The following is an 18480-nucleotide window of genomic DNA, read 5'->3' as shown; positions in this document are numbered from 1 at the left end:
TATCATAAAAGAATGTTACATTTAAAAAATGACAGAGCAAAATTTAAAGACATAAACATTTGATAACTTTGCCCCTAATCCTTACTTGTTATTATTTGCAACTTAAACTAACCTTGATTTTATTTCTACACCCGTGTAGACTCTTACTTTTTAATTCATCCCAAATATATGTTGGCTACACAGCCCTTCTGAAGGCAGCCAAAGTTCCGGGACCTCTCTACCTTGTTCCGTATTAAAAAATCCCTGACTTCTTATAGTGGACAGTTTTCCTGCCGCTGTGCCCAGGGGAGTGTCATTTGCCATCGGAGGCAGTTAGGTGTAACTCAGGGCTCCCCTGTGTGCCCCTCCGGCCTCTGGTCACTAGGAAGGAGTGCTGCTGCTTCTCCTTCCTCCGATTGAACCTCATCACGAGGCTGCACACACATCCATATGAACAGTATGAAATTGGCATCACTATCGTTTTCCAGCGAAAGAAGTCATCTCTTTACTAAAACAGGTCGTCGGAAGAAAACGGAGAAAGGTTTTCCCTCCAGAACTAATCTCCAGCCACTAGGTGAAGTAATGCTTTTATTTTAAAGCAATGGCATTTTCCTCAGCCTCTGAAATTGTCTTCAGCTATTATAAACTGCTTTGACAAGAAACTTTCTTAGAACAATTTCCTTTTAAAACTTGCGTCTCTACTGCACAAAACATTTTTTAAAGATATAATTCAAATAGAAAACATCTGTTTTTGAAGATAGCTTTAAAGTGCTTTTACCACATTCTCAAAGATAGTTGTTAGGGTATCCATCCCGGACTACAGAATTGCAAGTTTTAAAAAGTCGTCTTCCTCCAGTTTCTCCACACCCGAACTCCACTGGGGTCAGCTCATGAAGAAAGGGAGATTTAGGTAGACAAAAAGGGGAAATGTGTTGAGGTAATATTAAACGCAATCAAGAATATTTTTCCAGTGTCATGCAATAGGTTAATATTTTATTCTAGATTAAATTCAGTTCCTACTACCATTTTGGAATATAATTTTAGTGATTAATATATGAGGGAATTAGGGACTTTTATTTCTCATTTCTCTATTAAAAAAAAGGTCATTAATTTAGAAGTACTCTGGTAATGTAACTCATGTCCTATGGTCTCTCTTTTCAAAAATGCACAATTCTATGCTCTTTACAAATTTTAAGGTATTTTAGTGGAGAAAAAAACAGGGATTAATTAGAAAGATCTTTATCTCAAGACTCCCCTCTTTGCAATTGCATATGCCTTTCATTCAGTCCTTTGTTCCTTTATCTTTACATTCAGTTACTTAACATATTTTTTGAGCATCTACTATGCACCAGGCAGTGTTTTTAATGATTGGACAAAAATCAAGAACAAAAGGCAGGATCTCTTTCTTCCTAGAACTTCAAGTCCAATCAGGAAAATAGATATTCAAAAAATTAATTAAAAAATAGAACTGTACAACACAAAGAGTGAACCCTAATGAAAACTATGGACTTTAATTAATAATAACGTATCAAATATTGCTTCATCAATTGTAACAAATGCCCCCATAGGAATGCAAGATGGTAACAATAAAGGAAACTGTGTGTTATGTTGGCATATGACTGTGCCTTCTGTGCAAAATTTTCTAACTGCTCTAAAAAGTCTCTTAATTAAAAATAAAAATTTGTAAATAGCTATAAAAGATAAGCATTTTATAGGAAATAAACAGGAAGCTATTAGAAAGAGTAGCGGGGTGACATAATTTGAATCAGGGAGTGAGGAAAGACCTTTCTGGACATGTGTTGTTAAGCCCAGAACTGGAGAAGCAGGAGCCAGCCAGGCAAAGAAGAGAAGGAAACACATTTTCAGTAAAGCAAAGTGATATTTGAGTTACCTTTGTAAATATTGTTCTGGTTTCTCTGTGGAATATGGATTATGGGGGTGGGGTGGGGAGGCAAGAGTACAAAGGAGACACGTTAGGAGGCACTTAGAAGGGACTACAGCTCTCCCTACCCACTCAAGGTACTAGAAGAGCAGTGACAGGAGGATCTGTCTTTGGCTCAGCTTATGCCAGAATCCATTAGGTTCTCCATGGGCTGGGTGCTAGGAAGAAAGGAGATTGTCCATGGCAGCAAGATGCCGTTCCCAGGTCTCATTCCTAAGATTTTTTTAGTGACTCAATGGGACTTACAGAATGAGGAACAATTGTGTGTGTGTGTGTGTGTGTGTGTGTGTGTGTGTGTGTGTGTGTTTGAGACTACAACCAGGTGAGAATTATAAGGTGGGGGGAAACCTAAAGTACTAATTACCCAGCTGTAACAACAGATTTTCATAGAAGCCTGTATAAGATTTAATTTGCAATAGTTATCTTTATTCCTGCTACTGGATTGTTGGAATTTATTTTGTTTTTTGTTTCTTCGAAGACTATATGTTTTTAAATTGTTCATAAATCAACAAGGAGGACACTTAAGAAAGGTCCATTTAGGCAGGGCACTGTTTTAGTACATCAATATTGAACTGTTCGTATCAGAGTTCTTAGGGATGGTAAATTCCCAAGCAAAACAATTCTAGTGGGTAAAAGGAAATGTCAGCCTGTGATAGATTTCTATTGATTCTGGAACTGTTATTAGTAGCATGGAAGCTTAAATAGCTCAGCGTTTTATTTTTTTTTAAATTAAGCAGCTCTGCAATTATATAATCCACTTCATCATTTGTAAGTTTTACCTGCCTATGTGTATGTGCACTCGAGATTTGCAAGGCGTTAACTATTTTTATGCATTTTCACAGTAGAAAAATTGTATATGATGGTTGTACATTATATATAGAACATTTGCGTGTATTGAAAAATGTTTAGCAAAGGGGCATGCATTTCATAGCACTTAGCTAACAAGGATACATAATGGTTAATGTAGCTAACTCTATGGTTTTTGTTTTTTACATTCCTGGAAACATTAAGTTAAGAATCCCCCATTTGAGCAGACTTGTTGTTTATTTTAGGAACTAGAAGTGCATCATTAATGTAATTTTAAGTAGTTCATTTGTGAATATGGGGTGAAGCGATAAAATAAAGTTTTCCACTGTGATGTCTCCATTAAGAAGCTCCTCTTTGTGTAAAATACTCCGCAGCAAAGTTGCTTCTATTTAAAGCAGTGAGTTTGATCTTGGCTTTGATCTAAAGCTTTTGATCTTGAAAGAAGGATAGAGTAGCAATAAAGAGAGGGCAAGGCAGATTTTCTTTAAAGAAATGCGATAAAGTTAAAGGGATGGTCAAGATCAGCAAACACGAGTGTGACCGGACTCTTCTCCCCAAGCGCTCACGCCCCAGTCTGATTCAGCCAACTTTTGATGAGGAAAGGAAGAAAGTCTTCTGGGAGTCGGAGGAAAAACTTGGGGCATCACCCACTTTTATAAACTAAATGGAAAAATTTCCCCTAATTACGACGACAGATTGTATCGCTTTTAAATTCTCCGCAGTCGCTCTCGGGGTCCACGGGCCGGGCTAGTGCTGTGCCGGCTGTGCTTAGCCAGAACGCGTTGGCTCCCGCGACGCGCGAGCAGAGCGCGGGGCTCGCCTTTTACGCACTCCCAGCTTCCACCCCGGGGAGGTCACCTGCCACCGCCCTGGAGTTTGGAGGGGCCTTTGAGAAACGTCTACTTAAAACGTCTCTTCTACTCCGGGAGAAAACTCCATTAGAAAAGTCCCTTTCCTTTCGCGAAGGGCATCTGGACACTTAGGTTTCTGACTGGAGGAGTGAGTTTCAGGCTGGACGCGGGGGTAAGGTGGCTTTTCCTGCTAAGCCCTTTCTCTTGTGAGTGGGCAGTACTTCTGCTCGCAACGCAGCCAAGAAACCCTTTCGCGGGTACCCAGGGCCTGCGGGGGTGGGGGGCTGGAAAGGTAAGGCGTGCGCGCCCGTGTCGGTCCGTGCGTGTGAGGGCGCGGGGGCGCGGGAGCGCGGGCGCTGGCCGGTTTAGAGAGAGGACGAGAGATGTTTGCGAAGAGAACAATAAAATCGCTAGCGCGTTGGCGGGGGCGGGGGCGAAACCGACCTGCAGAGCGCGCGGCGCGGCGCCTATACCTTTAAGGCAGGCCCCGCCCCGCCCCAGCGCCCGCCCGCCGCCCGCGCCGCCGCCCCAGCCCCGCGTCGCCCGCTGCCCGCGCTGCGCCTTAGGTGTTGCGGGCCCGGAGGGCTCGCTGCTCTCCTCCGGGCCGGCGGGGCGGCGGGCCCTGGACGCGGGCGCCGGCCCCTCCGCTCGGGCTCTCACCTACGTCAGGCGAGGTACAAGGTCAGCGCGCCGAGGTGGTGGGGCGCGGGGGAGGGGGCTGGGGCGGTTCCCGGGATAAACTTGACCGTCCCCTTCCCCCGCAGCCGCTGCAGACTGAGCGCCAGGCCGGGGCGGAGTGCGGGCTCGCGCGGCAAGTGGGCGTAGAGGTGAGTGCGAGCGGCATGGTCCCTGCGCTCCCCTCCCTCCCGGAGCTGTGGGTCTCGCGCCGCATCCCCTGCGTGGAACCCCTGGCGCCCTGTGGGCGCCGACGCGCGGCAGCGGTGGGTAGGCTGGCCCTGGTTCGGGGGCCCCGCGGCGCACCGGCGCGCGGACGGCAACCCGGGCCGGAGACTGGAGGGTGCGGCCCGGCGAAGGTCACGGCTTCCGCGCGCCGCAGACCCGAGCGCCCCCCAGCCCCTTGCGCGGAGGCGGCCCCGTGGCCAGGACAGGCGCCTGTGGCTTCCCCAGGTGAAGCTGGGAAGGTTGCATCGAGAGGCTGCCGAGCGTTTCTCACGCTGAAGGGCGGCCCTCAGGACCTATGGTCCTGTTTCAAATGCTCTGTGGTTTTTGAACTTCAGGTCGAGAAATGGAATCGAGTGAGCCGGAGACCCCGAAAACGGAAACGAAGGGGGACGGAGGAAGTGTTTGAAAAGGTAAGGGTCCCCGAAAGACAGCACTGGGTGGCATTCTTGATCAATTTCCTCCCTGTCTGCCCCCCTAGGACTTGGTCACAATAGAGTAGCATTCTTCGAAAAGTTTTAATTAAATTTACAGTAAATCGTAAATTTGCGTGGATAGTTGTATTGAAATACTGGCTGATAATCCTAATGGTCATCAACATACTGTGTTTTCATGAAACAAGAATGACCCTGGTTGGAGATTTATTTCATGATGATTAAATAGAGCAGTAGGACGTAAGTAGGTTTCATTATCATATTAGATCAGTAGTGTTTATTATGGCAATGTTTTAAGGTACCCCTAACAGGGTAGGTGAATAAATCACCTACAGTATCGGGTTTCTCTGTTTGGTTGTGATAGATACAATAGCATACTTACTTACTCTTTAGACTTTAATCTCAAAAAATGGAGAGAGACGCTGAAAAAAGTGGATTACTTTGAAATGCTAGGAGCGATTTTATTTACTGTACAGCAAATGAGAAATTTATTTTCCAAAATTTAGAATTTCGGTGTTACCTTGCAGAAGTTTGGACTACCTATTTTCTCCTGAAATTATGTTAAAACTTGATTTGTCATTGTAGTACGAATTGTGAAAGAAGGTAAGTAGTCTGTTGTTTTCTAAGTGACCTTTATTGAACACTGAAAAGTGAAGAGTGTTTTTACAGTGCTACAGCAGATACGATTTTTGTTACTTTAAAAAATTATTTTAAGTACTGTTTTTTGATTCTTGATAGCACCAGGGATTAAAATAGCGGTGTGTTGTTTTTCTGCTGCTAGGATGTATGATGAATCACTCCTGATTCTGAAGCCAAATTCTTGCTGATAGCATTGCTGCCAAATTCTGTGATGTGTTGCCTTAGTATGGGCATTGCAGCCACCGAGAGTGTGCACAAAGCACCTCATAATGAAGGTGACACCAAAGTTCCAGAGTGCATGGGAGGATACCCAGGGCGGCTTCTGAGAGAACTGGAAAAGGAACGGGCAGAGGAAGATAGTCGTTTGTAGCGAGACATTCAGTATGGGAAAAGTGGTATCCTAGCTTTTCCCTGTTTTGAAAAAAGGGTCATACATGTCACTTCAGTTAAATAGTAATAGAAGAGTTGTGATTTTTGAACAGATTTGAGTTTTTTGACCATACCTCGGCATGTTATGGTAGGTTGTGTTTGTTTAATTTTCATGGTCTAGGAGTGTATAAAAATGTTTGTGAGGTGATGAGTGAAATCATAAAATGTCCGAAGAAGGAAAAATAATTATGTCTTGCTTAGTATTTAAAAAAATATATATATTCTCGCTGTTATTTTTTAAACGAAAAATAAGATTATGCAAAGTGCGTAATGTATCATGCATAAAAGAAGGGGAAGCTGCTATCTTTGTGGATTACTAAGTATCATCACTACCAAAATCTGAGCTTGAAGTAACTATATCTGTGACACCCATGATCTGACCACAGCCTTCTGAAACTGAAAAGGGGTGGGTGGGGGACTGAGGATTGTACTTCCCAAGAGAAAGGGAGTTGTTCTTCCCAGCCTTCTCCTCGAGAGAGACTATTGCGTTAGAGCTTATGGGGAGGACTCACGTTAGCCTTTTCTTCTTAGAAAATATGGGCAGCAGTTTTAAAGAGGATATGAAAATGAAGTAGGTCGGGACCAGCACGCTGAACTTCCTTTCAAGGAATGAAGCTTAAAACTGACTAGCTTTGAGGGTGGAGGTGGGGAGGGCAAGAAGATGGTTACTTCCAGAGAAGGACCAGTGTTTCCAGTCTTTCCTCCTGGCTCTGAACAGCAGGTGAGCCCTTTGCCCACTGTTTGCGTCTACTATGCCTAGGATAGGGTTTGGAGCTCGCTGAGGCAAAGCATGCAATATTTTCAAGGGCAGGGTGAAAGGGAGTGTGATCAGCGACCAACAGCAGTAGAACAAATTCCGAAAGATACAGAAGCTATCCTGCAGCTGGTAGCCTCCCCTGACTGCCCCAATATCTATTCCAAAATACAGATCGAATTCTGTGTGGTAATGAATATTGAAACCAAGGTCATGTGTTAACCTTTTGCTAGGTTTTGAACCTGTTTTTAGTAGGAATCTAGGTAGTTAACGTACTATTTAATGTTTTTTTTTTAATGTCTGCCATGTTACAAGTAGAAGCAAATTAGCCCATTTCTCTTTTTTTCATGTACCCATTATATTTTCTACACCATTAAAACTGACATTTTCTGCTGGTATTCATTTTATATTCCTGTAAGATAAATCATGTTTGAGTTATTTCTATTAGGTGTACATTTTAAATCTAGCTGTTACTTTATTTGCCTGCTTTGTTTCTTTGACCTGCTTCGCCCCAGTCAGCCCGTTCCTCTATCCCCCAGTCTGTCTGCATCTTCAGGTCTCAGGCAGGATTCAGCCTAGCTGAGTGAATTTGGTTAACTAGTCTGTATTTAACTCTGCTAGGGTCTTAACATTTTTTTCTCCGATTTTTACTAACTTGTGGAAAGCAGTCTTCTGCCCTGCCTGGAAGGGAAACAAACGCCAGCGTCTGGAACGGGCACTGGGTGAGCAAGCACACGTGAAGAATGTAATCCTAAAGGAGATACGGGTGTTTCTCCTTCAAGAAAATCTCCAAGGTGCTAAGTGGTAGGCAGAGCCTGGTGTAACTTGAAATACTGTACCAGTTGAGTTTTTCAGTGAACTCCGAAGGGGAAGCAAAACAAACTTACCCTGTGCTCAGCTGTGGGTTAAAATAACGAATAATGAAATAAAGTAAACTGGGTGAGTGAGAGGTACCACCCAGAGAAGTGATTTCAAATGCTGTCCTGGCCTTTTCTGGCCTGTTCCACTGTGTTGTGTCACTCACCCTCCCACCCACCCACCAGCTCACTCTCCTGTCTCTGTGCTGTCTCCCAGATTTCAGCTTTCTGAAGATAGATCATTCTCTTATTCATCTTCTCTCTTCCCTGACATTTATTTCCATTTTATTTTCATATTTTAGCCCTTTTCTGCTGGTATAACTGTTCCTTAGACTGTTTTTAGTATCTTCATTTTAAATGACGAAACTCATCTCTCTTTTGCTTCTGGTCCTGAGGTACTTTCCCCTTCCATTCTGATAGTCTTCCTTTTTCATTTATTTTGAGTTCCTTTTATTTAGTTTGAACAATTTGTGTAGCAGAAAGGCAAGGGGAACATGAACAACTACACAAAGAACAATTAGAATGAATGGATCAGCCTGTTCTGCAAGGGCTGGTTAAACAATGGGGATCGCAGCAGTGAATTGTATAATGTGTATTTTTAAAAATAATGTTAATAGATTTTACTGAATCTATTGTTGGTTTTGGAAGACTAACACATTTTTTTCTGCTGTTAAATCTTTAAGTCAAAGATAAATATGAATTACCATCACATTCAAAGATTAAGGAATAATATATAAGGTTTTTGAAAAAATACTTGTAAAATAATACAAAGTTTTAGTAATTCTTTTATCAGTATTCTAAGGATTAAGTATATACTGTATAATAATTTATGAAATTGTATAGTTGAAGAAAATATATGAATAGTGTGGTTCTTTAAGAGGAAGAAAAGTCCAATTTTTCAGGTTCAAAAGGGGCACCTTTCCTACTTTATGCATATCTGAGAATATATGGAGAACAAATTTTAGAATACTCATTTCTGGTCATCAGTAAGTATATATACTGACGTCAGAAGTATTCATTGGTATACTTTCAAAACATTGAAAATTCAGCAATGCTATGGTTGGCTGTTATTACTAACAAGCGTTCCTTTATGTGTGTGTTTCGAAGTGAGTGGCCTTGGTGACGCTGAGGTTGTCTGGCCTTTGTTACGATTAGTCATAAGGGACTAGGTGCGAGTGGTTTCCAGCAAAAGCACCCTTTAAGGTTACTTCAGTTACTCTTTTTTACCATAATCTGAAAAGCAGTACTCTTCAGCGTAAAATTGCTTAAAGTTTGGAGAAATTTTCCTTGATATATTGAGTGAGACATAAAAATCTAGGAAGATGGTTGTGAAAAAGTGAATTTTATGATATTTAGTGGCCATTTTAGTTGGACCCAAATGATAAATTTCTATTTTCTGTCCTTGAGAAAAAATATGCTGGAACTATTTTCTTTGTGATAATATCCGTCCTAAATTCTGCAGCATTTTTACTCTTTATTTCATTTGTTCTTATCACATACTGGATTCTGAACTGCAATCAATGATAATCTTAGTATGGATAATAATTCACAGATTTTTAAAATTGTATTTAAAACCCAACTTGGTTTATTCATTTTGCCACATTTTTTGCTCCTTTTGAAATTATATTCATTCTAAGAATGTTTCTATTACAATCCTAATATTAAAATATTCAACATGATCAAGGTAGGTACAAATTTTAAACTATTTAACAAAGTATTTTACTATTTGTCTTCCGTGGCAAAGATGTGTTTTATATTTGGTTTATGTTTTCTGGAAAACAATACTTCTTTTTAAGACTAATAAAACTTATCTGGCTCTTTCTTGGCTGTCACAGCAGACGCCGACCATGTTAGGCTTGACTCCTGAGCTGTCAGGCTACAGAGCTTGGCAAAATGGCACAAGATGAACTTAGGGAGTGTTGAACCAAGGCTCCCTTCAGCTTACAGAGACCTCCCTTACAGTCCCTATAAGGTGAAGGGACCCCGTGGGCAGCGAGTCTTACTCAACTCAGGCAGTGCTTGTGGTGAGTGGTTTCCCAGGCTTTGGTGCCCTTGCTTCTTTTAGAAAGTGCTCTTGCCCTGTGAGAATTCATAACTAGCCTACATTTATGTAGCTGTAATCGTTTACAATAGCTTCATTGATACTTGATCTCCATAGAAAAGCTTTATGGATTCTAATGAGTCACAGCTCTTGAGGCACCAGCCACCCTCCCCTCTCGCACCCTCCCTGTCTGTGAGTGGCTTTGTGTCCTATGCTGTACTGATTGTGCCTTTGGATGACAACTTACTTGAGTGATGGGGGGAGGCAGAGTAATTTATTAAAAGTAATTACAAAGAAACCAAACAAAAGGAGTAATTACAGTGCTGTTAATATGCAATTCATTATTTTATTGCTGAAATATTTGGGACTTGGTCTTATAAGTGGGTTTCCCTTTTTTCCTTGTAAATCTCTAACAAATACATAAGGTATTAAATTCTCTGTACCCAGGTCTCAAGTTAGATCCAGTTTCACAAGATCTTGGCCTTTTTTTTTTTTTTTTTTAAAGATGGACCAAGGAAGAATTGCTGATAAAACGTGTTTTGGGTAGCCTCAGGAAGGAAGTCTGATCTGTATAATTTTATACCATTAAATTTTCATCTGTTCCATAGATTTGGGGTTTTTTGTTTTGTTTTGTTTTTTTAAGACTCTGCAGTTTAAAAAATTATTCTGGGAATTCTAAGTGTACTAAAATTCCTTCCCATTTTCAACTAGCATAACGTGGAATATTAAAGAATAGTCATCCACTTACCCTCACGCACTTATTTACATATTTTAAAAAGAACCTTTGAATGGAACTATTCATATAATAATAGTTGACACTTGTCATGTGTCAAACATTGTGCTAAGTGCGTTCCATGTACCAGCTCATGTCAGTGCACATTACAGTAGTGTTACAAACCAGCAGCGTGGTAGGAGCATTGGGGACGGAGTCAAATGCTTTGTGAAAGTAGGTGAGGTACAAACAAATCAATGAATTGCTATAGAAAAGAACGCTTTGGGCAAAATGGAAAAATTCTTTTTAAACCAGACTATTGACAGTCCTAGACCACCAGCATAAAGCACACATTTCTAAATTAGGAAAATCCCAACCGGCATGTATTTTGAAAGCACTTGAAAGTGTGCAGGTAATTACACTATTGTTGATTTTAGCAGATTTGATGCCAGCAGTCATCAACTGTTCCATGCCATGGAAGATGAAAGTCATTTTAATATAAAGCATAAGAGTTTGGCTGGACAAGGGAGGCAGGCAGAGAAAAATTTTGTGACTTTTTAATTTCTTTCATAGGAAACATTAGTACATTCCTGTGACAGAATGCTCGACTTGGCAATCATTCTCATCTTCTGCATTTGCGGCATTTTAATGAGCTGGGGTTTTGTGCCCGGTATCATGTGGCCCTAATAAGATGCATTATTTTACTGGCACCTACTGGTATCAGTATAGTTTCGGGCCTATTATTGTTTCCATTAATCTTCTATTTTAGGAGGCTGACACTAGCATGTATCTTTAAGTTCAGCAACATGTATTTATATGTCTGGGTCTCTGCACACAGGAAGAAAATGACACTCTAGCCTCCGATCTCCACCACTTGGAAAAGGACCTGATCACATGCAGCCTTGATAAATATTTGTTGAATGAATTAGATGAATGAATGCCCAAAAATGACACCTGATAAAGTCATACCTGTCTACTGCATTCAAAATTTTTAATGTTCAGGTTTTTAATTATTTTGTTCTTTGGTGATAGGTTTTCATTAAAGCACATTTGGTGGAGCTTTCCATGCATTGTTGTGGGTCACTGTTTTCATCACTTCTATAAAGACAGCTCAGAGCCAGGAAGACCTGGCACTGGTCCCATCTCTGCCACCGACCTATGTGCTCCTTGAATTTGTCACTTGCCTTTTGCTTTCATCTGAAAATCCTTTTATTTAATAGGCCAGTTGAGACAATTTACATTAATTATAAAATTAATGTTTGGCCTTGATTCTTTCCTGTAGTTTTGTGATATTTTTTTCCTCCTGCCCATTATTTGACATTTAGAAAGGCGTGTACTTTTGTTCTAATGGTTATTTTGACATAGCACATTTTTATCTCTCTTGTCCACTTTTTTTTTGCTCTTGTATATTGACTCCTTGCAATAAATAGTGAAATTAAATATTAACCTTTTTTTGCCTTAATCTTCTATCCTGTGACTTGAAATGTTTTCTTTTTACTTCCAGATAAATACCTTCAACACAGTCAACAAGTTGATTGTATTTCTCATACATTCTTTCTATCCCCCTCGTGTGGTAGCTGTACTATATTTACGATGTCAAAGCACGTAGACATTACATACTATACTGTATCTTTTATAAAATCACTTTTAATTCTGCAAGTAAATCTATATTTGATGCCTATCATCCGCCCTTTATTGATCTTCAGTCATTTTGGTTTTTCGAAGCTAATAGATTTCTCAGGAAGAGAGTGGGGCAGCTCTATTTCCTGAGTTCTTGCATTTTTATAAGTTTGTACTCTTTATAAATGGAGGTTGGTTCAACGAGACATAAAATCCTTGGCTCGTATTTTCTTTATTCAGGTGTCTTAAATATGTTGATCTGTTATCTTGCGTAAAGTCTGATGCTCGTCTCATTTCTTTCCCTCACAGTGACCTGATCTTTTGTTCTGGATGCCCAGATATTTTTCTTTAAATTCCAAATTTTTTTCACTAATATGTCTCATTGAGTCAGTTTTGCCAGTTGTCACTTGGCTTCTCAGCTTTGTTTTCCTCATTTGTAAAATGAGAATAAGGATGACTTGTTTGCTTCCTCACAGAGTGTGTTTGAAGACCAAATGAGATACTGTATATAAAATACTTGAAATGTATTTTATTTTATTTTTGTTAGGAACTTTGAACTTTAGAGTATTTCATTTTATGGCAGTTGGACTTGGACTTGAGTTAGCTGTATACTTGTGAGACATCTAAAGTGGACAGTCTCAAGTTTTTTGTCTGTGTCCTGGCAGTGAATAAACTCACCCTGATTCCACGTGGTAAACAGAATGTCTGCACCCACGCATGTGAACTACTGGCCTGTAAGCTGTGGTGCTTTTCAAAAGTATCTCATTTAGAAAACTCCATCTCTGTTTCATTCTGCTCAGACTCTTGCTAGTCATATGTTGGTTCCCCACACAAAACTCTTGAGTTTACATGATCTTAGTTTATATGTGCATGGAACAATACACAGAACAAAAAGTTAAAGGACTTATTTTCCAGATAGTGAGGAGAGCTGAAAACCCAAGTCAGTCTAATTAGCCAACATGTTTTCTTGGATTTGTGGTACATAAGACCCTGTGAAAGAAGCTGCTGGAAAATACCAAAGAAACGGGAGATGTCCTTTCTGGCCATGGGAGATAAAGCACACAACATATCAGAGATCATTTACAAAGCAGCACAGAATAAATAAATCCAAACCAGTGTAGCACAAACGAAGGACATGCCTGCATGATGCATGTTACCTGAGGCTACCCTGGCCTGAAGTTTCCATGCCTGGGCCTTGTTTTGATAAAGCAACCCTTTACGCGTGCAGGCTGGAAGTTATGGTGGGAAATTGGGTAATTGAATCAACTGAATCCATTTTAATGCTTTTTACCTGATTTGTAAGCACAGATAGGGGTTTGATTGATGTACATATAACTAGTGTTAGTGTCTTTATTTGAACATGTGATTCTTAAAAATAAATTCATCCATGTTTTGCAAGTAAAGCTGGAACCCATCATAGAAATTCTGCTGACACTTAAGAATCAGAATGATTTGGAAACCCAAGGCTAGAAATGTAATACTGTCTGTAATTCTCTATGTAACACATTCCTTATTAAGGTCTATATTTACTTAAACTGTTTACTAACTTCATTGCATATCCACAACATACAAAGCCCTTAGTAAGGAGTAGAGAGTACAAAGATGAATGGAAAACAGTCCTCAAAGAGTTTACAGTTGAGAAGTAAAAAACTATATAAAGAGTAGAAAACAATTGAATCAGACTCATTATCTCAGCTGTAATAGGTAGGTGCACAAAACAATTTGGATCTCTATAAGGAAAGGAACACACATTACTTGGGCTGTTTGTGTTACCCACCAGCCTTGGTCAGGCTGATAACAGGATACAAATATTTGTTTTCATTTCATCCAACTTTTGTTATTTTGTAAGATTGAAGATGCCATGATTTGTTTTCCAAATTCAGATTGACTCCATGAGACCATACCGAAGCTATGAAATTAGTATTTGTCTTTGGCTCACTAATGTGAAACCGAAGTGCTGAAGCAAATTTTTAGGCTCCCTCTGAACTTGGCATAAAGTTTTCAATCTATTTCACACTTTTTTCTTTTTTTGCAATGTTAAAGTTTTGGGTTTTTCTTTTTTTTTCTTCCCTCTAATGTTTGGTTTCAAGGCAAAGTGAGAAAGGAGAATGTTACGGAATTAGGGGTGGTGACTTCAAGTTCCAGAGCTCTTCAGAGTTTCCCTCGTGATTTTTGTGTGTTGTGTTCTGTCATTAAAACAGCATCCCATGTTTTCAGCACTACAGATACAGCATCTTTTTTTTTAAAGGCATTTTTAAAATAAATAGCTATATACCCCTTGTATCTTTCTGATGATGAAAACAAATGGACTTGTCAAGTGCGCAACAAAAATCTTATTAAGTATATATTCAAATCATTATTAACATTTTATGTATTGTTCTATAAATCAAGAAATGTTGATTTTTCAGAGCGGTAAGTTCTATATCATACACTTGTGAAGATTCAGATTTTATATACATGAAAGCAGGAAAACATACTGATTTGCAATAACTAATGCCAGGGAAACCATATAAAATGAGAAGAAAATATGGTCTCGGGATATATATTTTTACTCTGATGACATTTTCATAAAAAAGGCAACAGTAGTCATTTTATGTGGCCTCATTTATAACAAAGTCATAAAGCTCATGTTTTTAATTTTCTGTGGCAATTTTTGTTGGTGTCCAAGAAAAGAAGTTAATGATATCCAAGAAGGGCATGAGATATTAACAAGAAACAGCAGAAAGAATCCAGAAGAGAAACAGAACATGCCTCTGGATTGTGTTCATAGACAATTTGATTTCTGATTTTTTTCTCAACTAACACACACAAGCTTTAGTTTTCAGTGTTGAAGAATATTTATCATATAACAATGAAGGTGAAGGCTGCTGAGTGTTCCACACACAGCGGCAGACAGTGGTTCTGATTCTCTCTGAACAACTGTCGAGTTATAACGTCACATATGTTTTATATGCCATAAAATTCACTCATAGATAGTTTGTTGAGTTTTAAGAAACTGGTGACAATCGTGAACCATCGCTACAATTCAGTTTTAGGACATTCCCAACACCAAAATGTTCCCTCATGTCCATTCGTGGTCAAGTCCTAGCCCTGCCCCTAGCCCCAGGCAATTACTAATCTGCTTTTCGTCTTGATAGTTTTACCTTTTCTAGAAATTTCACATACATGGAATCATGCGGAACTTAAGTTTTTGGATCTGGCTTCTTTATCATCATGTTTTGAGGTTCAGCAGTGTTGCATGTATCAGTAATTTGTTCTTTTGTTTCATAAAGTTATATTCTGTTGTGTGGATGTACTGCATTTTGTTTGTCAACATTTATTGGTGGACAGACATTTGGATCTTCTGGTAGTTTGGCTATTATGAACAATGGTTTAGCTGTCTTTGTGTAAACATACTTCTCTGGGGTAGACACCTAGGGCTGCCATGGCTTAGCCATATAGTAGGTATATGTTTGACTTTTTAAGAAACTGCTAAACTGCTTACCAAAATGGCTGCACCATTTTACATTCCCACCAGCAGTGTTTAAGGTTCCCAGTTTCTCTACCTCTCCATCAGCACTTGGTATTATCAGACTTCCTCATTTTAGCCATTCCTGTGGGTGTGGAATCATGCTTTTATACTTAATGCTTTTGTTTCTTACGAGGACCTGAAAGTGTCCAGACACCCTAATGTGCTTTGGCCTCCATTTTACAGACCAGAAGGCAGTAGTGCAGTAAGTGGAGAGTCTAAATGTCTCGCCCCAGATCCCGAAATGAGCCACCGAGCCTCCAGCCCTGTGCCTCCGTCGTCGGCAACCTGCTTTTGTTCAGATCTTGGCTGCCTATGACGCAGGGTCCTCTGTGTCCTCATAGCCTTGTTAAGTGTGGCTTTTCTTTTGATCTTTGTAGAATGATCCATCCTTTGCCTCCCTGGAATGTCCTCTGATGAAATCCAGTTGTTTTCTGCAGACCTGTGCTAAGTGCTTTGAGGAAGTGACCCTCTCTGCTCCTTAGCTGCAGTGCTGTGGGTGGCTTAGGTGACTCAGGCCTGGCCCCACGTCCACTGTTCGGCCATACGTCATTCTCTCAAAGGGGTAAGATACGACCTCACCAGAGCCTTGTGGGCCTTAAGTGAGGTAACTTATCTAAGACAGCTGGCCCTTACTAAATACTTAATACATTTTACAGCAGCTCTTCAAGAAGATTGTGAAAGGCTGATTTCCTGATGGCATGTGGATAGCAATACCATTTATTTACGTTTTTCTTCTCCATGACAATGAAACCGGAAGATACTCTTAAAATTAATTAAAAGCCTAAACTAAATTGGCTTGGTTCTTCCTGTAACTGCTCTTTGGCTTGCAGCAAATACAGCAGTAGTACTTGTACAGGTCTGTGTTTGGTCTCTGTGTTTTGGCTTTGTACTCAAGATGACCAGTTGTATTTCTCAGAGCCACTGCCTCATTTCACTTACATCGCTCTTCAGTTTGTCACTGTAGGAGAGTAAACTGTCATTGTCCCTATTTCAAATTGGAAGCACCCACAGTGTTCTTCAGGCTGTTGATAACATTGGTTTTCTAGCAAAGTTCCATTTTAAATTAGTCTATAATCATTTTTATACTCAGTAAGTCATTGTTTTTATTTCTTTGGCTCAAACTACTTTGATTTGAAATTTTTTTGAAGGCTGGTGGAGCTTATACAGTTATACAGTTAATGAAAATCATTTAGTATTGGGCACATCTCCTCTTTCATTGTCACTTTACACTCTATTTGTTGTCTGCAGGAAGGTTCTAGCTGCCTGTGTTTTGTTTTGAGAGACAGGGTTGCAGTGTTTTAATTTATTTCATGGCAAGAAAATGAATTGTAGTACAGGTAATTGTGAAATGATGATTTTTCTCTGAAATGATTCTTGGTCATGTTGAGTTTTTAAATGTTAAAAAGATTATGGTTTTTGTGTCCGTGGAAATCTCATCTTGGTACCGTGCTGCCGCACAGGACATCAGGAAGAACTAAAAGTTGAGGTAACTTCAGAAAGTAAAATCACCACCAACAAGGAGCTGTCTAAAATAACTGGAAAAATTATAAATCAAAGCAACTGGAACAGTGTGCTAGTGCATGTAGTGTTACGAAAGCTACTTGAGGTCCTAAATACTTGAGTGTGCTGGGCCACAGAGAGGAAACAGACGGGGGAGAATGTCACATGGAAATGTGTACAACTCAGGTGTCACTTGGTTTGGGAGGCTGGACAGGACTGGAGTTGTAGACCTGGAGGAAGCCTTACTGCTGCTGAAATTCCAGCTCTTATTTTACATGTGAGAATGTGGAGGCCCCGAGAGGTTTGAGGTCACGGGCTGGAGGGTGACCTGGGACGAGACACAGGTGTGTCCTCTTTTTTGCTCTTTTTAACTGTCTAACTGGGTGGCTCCCCAAAGTGAGGTGTGGAGGAGGAGCAGTTTTAGGTTCCTGGGGGGAGACATGTCGAGCTGGCCTTGGTTGTGTTGTGGGGCACAGACAGTGAGGGAAGCAGGGAAAGAAGGGCTGCGGGACTCGGGATACCCCAACAAGGCGGTCCCTTGGGGCCCAGAAGCACGCTCAGAGTGAGGGCGTTTTCCTGGTTTACAAAGAACCTGGCCGTCGTGGCTTGGTTAGATTGTGAGGGCTGTCATTCCAGAGAGCGGGCACTCGGTGGGGAGCCTGCTGGTTATCTGCAAGTCTTGACCTGAAATTTCACTTTTCATTAGATTAGTGAATTTTACAAAGCGCAGGTTATTTGACGTTGATGTGGCGCTTGCCATGGACCAAGCAACTACGACATCAACTGTTGTGTTTTTTTAAAATCAAACAAGTGTGACCAGATAACGAAGCATTTTATATTGGAAGACACTAAAGGAAATCTCACAAATGCCTTTTCTTCAGTCTGTGAAGATTTTTTAAAAATGTGTATGCGATTATTTTTTCTAAAATGCAAGGCTGCTTTCCGTGTTTATGCATATTCATTCCTTGATGTATTGAAGATTTAGAGTTAAGTTTTTCTGCCACCTCTCTGACTTGGCTGTTTGCTTGCAGTCCAACTCATGGCTTCTCCATCCCCAAAGTATGGATAAAGCTAATGCTGAACTTGGATTATGAAAGGTTTATGTTTTCGACGCTCTCTGTACTGTTGGCAGGAAAAAGTGAGTAGGAATACAGTATTTTGGTTTAGGAAAAAAGATTCTTCTGTTTTCTCTGCAGTTCAAGTAGCAGATAAAGAAGGATAGTGCCCAAAATGGGCAAGTGAAAAAATACAGGTAGATAGTGTGCTGCTTCAGACTTGTAGAATGCACCCTTCCCTCCCAGCAAAATGAAAGGTGCTGGAGAGAAGGCAGATTGAAATCCCATCTTCACCCCTTACCAGTTTTTGTAACTTGGACAAACTGGCCTGTGTAAGCCTTGGTTTTCTCATCTGTAAAACAGTTTCTGTAAAGCATTTAGCAAGAGCTAAATGCCACTGGGTCATAGCTCACGTCATTAATAATACAGTGATTATTAATATTATTGGT

General features: G+C 40.3%; 1 protein-coding gene across 6 annotated transcripts in view; it reads left to right on the top strand.

Annotated features, from left to right (window-relative positions):
• Nucleotides 1-18480, top strand: part of AOPEP (aminopeptidase O (putative)) — a 348549-nt gene that overhangs the window by 268670 nt on the left and 61399 nt on the right. For 4 of the 6 annotated variants that reach the window (XM_019711974.3, XM_019711970.3, XM_019711975.3 and 1 more), the window contains exons 12-13: nucleotides 4344-4406; nucleotides 4818-4892. The exons of 1 other annotated variant lie outside the window; for it this stretch is intronic. In XM_019711974.3, the coding sequence (XP_019567533.3) occupies nucleotides 4344-4406; nucleotides 4818-4892 (138 nt within the window). Of the gene's footprint in view, nucleotides 1-4343; nucleotides 4407-4817; nucleotides 4893-15853; nucleotides 16039-18480 lie in introns of all 6 variants that reach the window. One more of the 6 variants, XR_012495672.2, reaches the window with a different exon arrangement.

This window comes from Rhinolophus sinicus, chromosome 16 (assembly GCF_057876585.1).
Source record: "Rhinolophus sinicus isolate RSI-liver-muscle chromosome 16, RSI-T2T, whole genome shotgun sequence".
Classification (NCBI taxonomy): domain Eukaryota; kingdom Metazoa; phylum Chordata; class Mammalia; order Chiroptera; family Rhinolophidae; genus Rhinolophus; species Rhinolophus sinicus.
The sequence above is the reverse complement of the archived record's forward strand: the minus strand, read 5'-3'. Positions and strand labels throughout refer to the sequence as shown.